We start from the raw sequence: 7524 nt of genomic DNA, 5'->3' as shown, positions 1-7524 counted from the left end.
ATGAACGCACATACACACCAAAAAAAAAAACCCTGCCCACAATTTCAAATTAGAAACCTCTTCTTTATAAACCTTAAAAGCTATAAGCATTAACTTGTCATTACCACTAATTAGATTTTTGGAATACAGAGCATTATTTTTCATACCATTTTAGTTTTTTTTCCCTGAAACAAGTCAAGGAAGACCTTTAATTTGCTGCTCCTCCTGCCTCCCTCTCCCAGGTGCTGGGAGGACAGGTGTGTACTGGATGCTCCTCTGAATTCAGAAATAATAACAAAGTCTTTCATAAGAAAGTCTCACATGGCTTCCTAGCCCCAGCCATGTAATATTCTTCATTTTAATTTCATAGTTATTATTGGAGAGGGAATAACTAATGTTTAATTTTACTTGGAGAAAGAATTTCCAAAGAACACGATTGCATATTGTCACAGTTAACTTCAGCTGTCAACTTGAAACAAAGTCAAGAGGGAGCCTCAGCTGAGGAACGGCCTCTGTCAGACTGACCCGTGGCCATGTGTGGGGGCTCATTTTTCGTAATTGCGAATTGATGTGGGCAGGCTTAGCCCCCTGTGGGTGGCACCATTCCTAGGTGGATGGGTCTGGGTTGTGTAGGAAAGGTAGCTGCTGGGAGTCTGGAAGAAGCCAGCTCCTGCTTCAGTTCCTGCCTCCATGTTCCTTCCTTGAGTTCCTACCCCTGCTTCCCTCCGTGATGGATCGGGACCTGGGAGCTGCAAGCTGACATCAACCCTTTCCTCCCCAAATTTCTTGTGGTGTTTACCTCAGCAAGAGAAGCAAACTAGAACAGATATATTTGATTGGTTGATGTACACAGGAAACATGGTCAACACAGTCAAGAAAGTAACGTCTTTCATCTCGGATAGTTACCCCGTCCCCAGGCTGTTTATGGCAATAGCACTTGAAATATGCTCCCCAGTCTCGTTTCTCCTCTGTTCCCATTGGCAGTGCTTCCCATGGATGGCAGAAGTCAAGACTAGAGAGAGAAGTTGGACCAGAGGCCGTGTGTGTGTGTGTGTGTGTGTGTGTGTGTTTGCATACATGAATAAGACAGAAACAGACAGAGACATGCATACATGTAGACACACACACCACATCCATACACAGAGATAAGAGACAAGACCCACGTCAGAGGCACCTTTATAAATTCTTTCCTGTGAGTCAGGGCATCTGATTTTCTGGTGGCTTTGCCATAGTTCCACATCTCTGTGATAGCAATGATCTCCCAGGAGACGACCACAGGATTCAAAGCAGGCATGAAATGATTCTGACAAGTGACAGCGCGGGTAGCATTTTAATGGAGACCTCCCTGCCCCTGTTTGTCTCCCGTTGCCCTCTCTACCTGTAATAGGCTATTGGTCAGTTCATTCTGTTATCAGAACAGTGTGGTCCTGGTTCCTCCCAGGCGTCATTTAGTCTCTGAGTAGATGTGTGATATTGACTGACAGCCCATTATTGCAGCATCTGCCCTTCTAAGTTTTGGCTGCAGGGCCCAGGAAAACTGAGTGTGCCTGCCTTGTTGGCTGTTACATATCTAGGAAAATGCACGGGGCCTGGAATAGACGTTTATCAAATGATTGAGCAGATATTTAGTACCCCAGCCGTTCTGTAATACGTTTCTCATTTGCCTTTTAATTACCCAGTTTCAATTACTTTTAGGTTTCAGAAGCTGAACATTCCCTGCCTTCAACTGGAAATCAATCACACAATTGAGCGGATTCTTCAGTGTTATGTGGCTGAACTTGAAGCTACCAAGAAGGTAAGTATCCTGCATATCCACAGAAGAATGGGTTAGTATGGAGAGGGAGACTCTGAAAACCTTCACCGTTGCCAGGGTGTTCAGCACATTCCTCCCGGAGGCTCCCCTCTGAGTTTGAGGGTCTCCGTGGTAAGTCCTGGGACTGTCAGGTCCACCCCTGTTTGCTGTTACAAACTGTGCTTTTGTTCCAGTCTTCCCAAGATTATATAGCAGAGCCCAGTTAGGTCAGTTTTTTTTTTTTTTTTTTTTGCACAGAGAAATGCAGGTGCTGTACTATACCAGATACAATGTAGCTATGAGTATTGTCTTAGGGATCTTGCCTTGAAACATCAGAGGAGGATAGAAAAGAATACATGCTTGTTAACTATGTCTACACCCCTGTCACCGAGATTCTGTGCAAAGTATTTACAGGGGGGAAGATTCATGCTGGACTGTGTTCCAGCCTGCGGTAGTGGAGTGGCTCTGTGTGGCTATTCACATGGGGTGTAGACCTGAGGCTATTCACATGGCTGCCAGCCAGACCGGATCAATGGGTATAACTTCCAGGGTTCCACCCTCTTTCAGTTTATTTCCCCCTCCTAAAGATTCCACAACTTTTCCAAACAGCACAACCATTGGGGTAGTCAGACCTTCCAAATGAGGTAAGGGGCTGGGGTGACAGCCCCATAAGTAAAGAGCTTGCCATACAAGCCTGAGGACCTGAGTTCGGATCCCCAGCACCCAGATACTAAAAGCTGTGGCATGCCCCTGTCACCCCCATGCTGCATTGGTGAGGGCAGGTGGCTTGCTGGCAGCCAGCTTAGGCCACTCAATGAGACGTGATTGTTTCTAAACCTCAGATCATTGGTTCTGAAGGTCATTTGCATATTTATTGACTAACTCTTGGGCACCCAACCTGTGAATCATGGTGAAACCACCTATTCAAATATAGCAGTAAATTTCGTTGCCTTCTCCACTGTGTTGAGTTCAAACATTAACATTATGTTTTTTTAATTACAGCTCTATCATTCTCAGAAAGATGATCCCCCTCTTGCTCGCAACATGCCCCCCATAGCAGGAAAAATTTTGTGGGTGAGGCAGCTCTACCGCCGGATAAATGAGCCCATCAACTATTTCTTTGTAAGCCAATCATACAGTTTCTATGTGAATCATGGTGGTGTAGAAACGAAATTACATTACAAATTCATCCTGCCCTCAAATATTGATGCCAACCAAGTAGTCAGGACCAATGCTTTTACCGAGAAAAAAAAAAAGTAGCTTATAAACATGCCAGAGAGGGACGAAGTCAATCTTGTCATGTTCAGCGGACCAACCAGTTCAATTATAGTTGGCAAATCTTATGTCTTTTAATAACTGAAGACACTTTATAAAGGCTCTTAAAAATAATTGTTTTTAAAAACGCAGGGTGTAAGCTGTGTCCTGACTCTTATTTGCATGTGCGGATGGATAGGTGTTGATGTATATTTAATGAAAGCCGAGATGGGATGCCGAGTGCATTCCTCTTTGAAGAACCGAGCCCCAGGCAGGACACAGCAGTATATGCAGAATAAGATTATCTGATTTCTGAAGCGCAGGGTCCTTGTAGATCCTGCCAGCATTCTGGGAATGCCACTTGGTCTTTTCTTTGTCGTTTTGTTTTTATTTGTTTAAGAGAGTACCCGAATAGAGTCTGGTCTGTTTGATATTATATTTTATGTCTGAATAGAGAACAAAATAACCGCAGGACCACATCCTTCAAGTAATTTTATTTCTGGGCATTACTACATGTGCAGCTCCTGCTGTTGCCTTGCTTCATTAGTCTGCGTATTTGCAAATATTTAAACTGAGTGGAGAGATACTATTTTTGCAAAAGACCCAAGTTTAGTTTCCAGCCCCCATGCTGGGTGGTTCATAATTGCCTGTAATTCCAGCTCCAAGGACTTTGATGCCCTCTTCTGGTCTCTGTATGTACCTACACGCATGTGCATGTGTCCTCACACAGACACCTAAGAAACAGTTTTAAAAAAAAATCTTAAGGAGCTGGAGAAATGGCTCAGTGGTTAAGAGCACTGCCTGCTCTTCCAAAGGTCCTGAGTTCAATTCCCAGCAACCACATGGTGGCTCACAACCATCTGTAAGGAGATCTGGTGCCCTCTTCTGGCCTGCAGGGACACATGCAGACAGAATACTGACAATACTGTATACATAATAAATAAATAAATCTTAAAAAAATATCTTAAAAGACATTTAAACCCTAACAAGAGTCTGAATTGCTGTGGTAGGAGGGTTGTACCTTGTCCAGGGAAGTGGGGAGGGAGGAGACACTGGAGATGGAGATCGCTGCTGCCTCTGGCTGGTTGTGGGCTGGCAGGATTCTTCTTCAGTCCTTTCTTTCCAGGTTAACACCCCTCTCCAGCTTCCAGGGCCTTCCTCATTGCCTTTCACTCTATGGCATCTAAAAGGCTGCCGTGACTATTGGATGTCAGGATAAGCAGATTTTTTTTTTGGAATAAAGTCTGCAATTTTTTTTAAAAAAACATAATTTTCTCTCCCTACCCCCCAGAAAAACTCAGAAATCTTGTCAAGCGCGGAGGGTAAAGCCGTCATCCGCCAGTATAACAAGATCTCGTACGTGCTGGTGGAATTCGAGGTGGTCTACCACACAGCCTGGGTCAAAGAGATTTCGCAGCTGCATTACGGTGCGTCTAAGGCTCACAAGTGGGGCTTGGTTTCAGATGAATTCACGGTTCTGTTGACGGTTGGCATTCCCTTTACAAACACTTAGGCTCATTAAAGTTTAGGTTTAGGGCTGGGAAGATGGCTCAGTTGGTAAATGCCTGAGTTTAGTCTTCAGAACTCATGTGAAAAAGCCAGGGGTGGTGGTGGAGTGTTGGGGGGTGGTAGGATCAGGCAGACCCCTAGGGCTCCCTGCAGGGAGTATAATCTAATTGGTGTGCTCCCTACTAGTGAAAGTCCCTGGCTCAATAGGTAGAGATCAAGTTTTCTGGAATGTTCATTGCTCTCAAGGACACCATTTGACCCTAGAAGGCACCACAGACTCATTGCAATGGGTTAATGACCAGAACTGCTCCCAAGCAAAGCCAACAGTTTAAAGTCGAAGTTTTCCATCCTAGGCCAGGCTATGGGAAATGAATGGCTCTGGATGGTTTCCCCTTGTATGGCTTGGCCGTACTTACCTGTGCTCAGGGTGGTGCCTGGCCCTCCTTCTGATGGATGCTGCACAGAGCTTCTCAGATAGGGATCCATCAGGTCTCAGGTGGTCACCCTGGCCTGGAGCGGCCCCTCCTGACTGTCCTTACAGATCTCTTACTGGTGCTGTTGATCCTTTTGTTCTGTTGTGCAAATTCAGTACAGCCTTAAGGTGGACAGATTTTATTAAATAAGTTTTGTTCTGGGATTTATCTGAGTGGACATGGGATTTCGAACCCCATTCTGAGAGGATTCCAAATATGTTGGATACAATTCTTAGCTGAGAGCCTCAGGAAAACTGACTCCGTTGAGAACCTTGCTAAGGGCTGGCAAGATGGCTCAGCTAGTGTTGATGAGCTACACAAGCCTGGAGACCTTAGTTCAATCCCTGGCACTCACTGAAACATAGAAGGAGAGGGATGGAGAGATGGCTCAGAGGTTAAGAGAACTGACTGCTGTTCCAGAGGTACTGAGTTCAATTCCCAGCAACCACACGATGGCTCACAACCATCTGTAATGACATCTGGTGCCCAGAACACTATATACATAATAAATAAATTTAAAAGAAAAAAGAAAAAAAACACAGAAGGAGAAACTGACTCCACAAATTGTCCTCTGGGTCTCCTCCTTCCAATAACAGATTTAAAAATAAATTAAAATCATCTTTTAAAGGGAACCTCTCTCAGACTAATTTTATCTAATGAATAAAAGCCAGCGCCAGCCAACTTCAGAGGGTTTTAGGGAATGCTTTATTTTCCTAGAAGTTTAATGGTGTGGCATCCTACCAGATCACATGAGACTTGGTAGAGTCTGTGATTATAATGAAATTCTGTGTTAATAAAGTTTGTTGAAATAAGACATAATTTGAGTGAATACATATAAGCCTGTAGAAGTAATTATTTTTCATTATTATGCCTCTAGAAGTAATCCATGTTACATTAACGAATAATCTCAGGGGTCGGAGAGATGGCACAGTGGTTAAGAGCGCTGGCTGCTCTTACACAGGACTCAAGTTCAGGTCCCAGCATGCACAAAGCAGTCATCTGTAATTCTAGTTCCAGACACCCTCTTCTGGCCTCCCTGGGCATTTCTTCCATGCCTTGTAACAACACACATGCATGCAAAATACCCACACACATAAAATAAAAATAAATAAGTAATCTAAAGCCCCCAAAAGAATCTCAGTTCATAATAAAAGCATCTATTTACATTTTTCTGCATTTTAAAACTTGTTTGTGTCTGTGTGTGTGTGTTTTGGCTGTGAAGTGAGTTCCTGGGTGGGAGCCAATGCTGTGTGGGATAGCAAGCAGGCTTCCTGTTTGGTTTGATGGATTGGGAGCTGGAGTGGAAAGTCAGTCCTTTCTTCCTCGACGTTAGTTTGGTCAGTGCATTTTATCACAGCAACAGGAAGGGAGAACAAGGGTTAAGTTACAATCCATAAAAATAAGCCACAGCTACACCCTAAAACCCACTCAATGTATAGCCGTCCATGCCCTACAGCCTGTCACTCACCCATCCCGCTTTCTCTCTCTGGATCTGAGTTGATGGCTTTGTAGGTACCGGGTCTTCATTTCTCCTAGTCTTGATGGCTGACTCTGTGTGGGAGACTCTGCCTTAGCACTGTAGGACCCAGGACTATCCGCTCTGCCTTTCCATGGTGAAGCAGAAGGGGATGAAGGGAAATCAATGTCAGTATTGGTTCACTTGCAGCTTTGCAAGCCACGCTGTTTGTGCGACATCCGGAAACGGGGAAGTTGCTGGTTAATTTTGACCCTAAAATTTTGGAAGTTGTGCGGGAAACAAAGTGCATGATAAAGATGAAGCTGGATGTTCCAGAACAAGCGAAGAGGCTGCTGAAACTGGAAAGCAAGCTGAAGGCAGACAAACTGTATCTGCAGGTAAGATGAACAGAGTCTTTTGATTATTTCTTTTTGCCTTTTTGTATGTGCATGTTTGTGAGTGTGTGTATGTGTGCATGTGGGGAGACCAGAGATTGACCCCCAGTGTCCTCTTTAGCTTTCCGCCTTACCTCTGAACTCAACATTCACGGACTGGCTAGACTGGCTGGCCAGTGAGCTCTGGGGACTCACCTGTCTCTGCTCCTCGGCACTGGGTTACAGATGAACATGGCCACACCAGCATTTTTTTCTTTTAAAAAAATTCCTGCTGGGAATCCAAACTCGGGTCCTCTCATACTGGTGTGGCTTGCACTTTTTGTCCAGCCCATTCTGGTTACTTTTGAAGGAGTTTTTTGGTGCAAGAAAAATGTATCCTAGCAGGCTGTTATTTTCATTTCTGAAAGATTTACAGACCCAGGAGGTGGTGGCACATGCCTTTAATCTCAGCACTTGGGAGGCAGAGGCAGAAGGATCTCTGTTGAATTTGAGGCCAGCCTGGTCTACAAATTGAGTTCCAGAACAGCCAGAGATACGTAGTCTGAGACCCTGTCTCAAAAAAGCTAAATCAGACCAGCCAAACAAAACATTTGTTTGCGTATTTATTTGTTGGGTTGTTTGTTGTGATGTGCACACACACACACACACACACACACACACACACAC

The 7524-nt window shown here is 44.5% G+C and overlaps 1 protein-coding gene across 1 annotated transcript in view; it reads left to right on the top strand.

The window, feature by feature from the left end:
- Dnah8 (dynein axonemal heavy chain 8) overlaps positions 1-7524 on the top strand; it is a 228267-nt gene that overhangs the window by 31387 nt on the left and 189356 nt on the right. Inside the window, 4 exon segments of the mRNA XM_026785784.1 lie at positions 1675-1774; positions 2774-2893; positions 4317-4452; positions 6674-6861. Coding sequence (XP_026641585.1) covers positions 1675-1774; positions 2774-2893; positions 4317-4452; positions 6674-6861 — 544 coding nt within the window.

The sequence above is a fragment of the Microtus ochrogaster genome, linkage group LG2 (assembly GCF_000317375.1).
Source record: "Microtus ochrogaster isolate Prairie Vole_2 linkage group LG2, MicOch1.0, whole genome shotgun sequence".
NCBI lineage: Eukaryota > Metazoa > Chordata > Mammalia > Rodentia > Cricetidae > Microtus > Microtus ochrogaster.
Note: the sequence above shows the minus strand (reverse complement) of the source record. Positions and strands in the feature narration are given on the sequence as shown.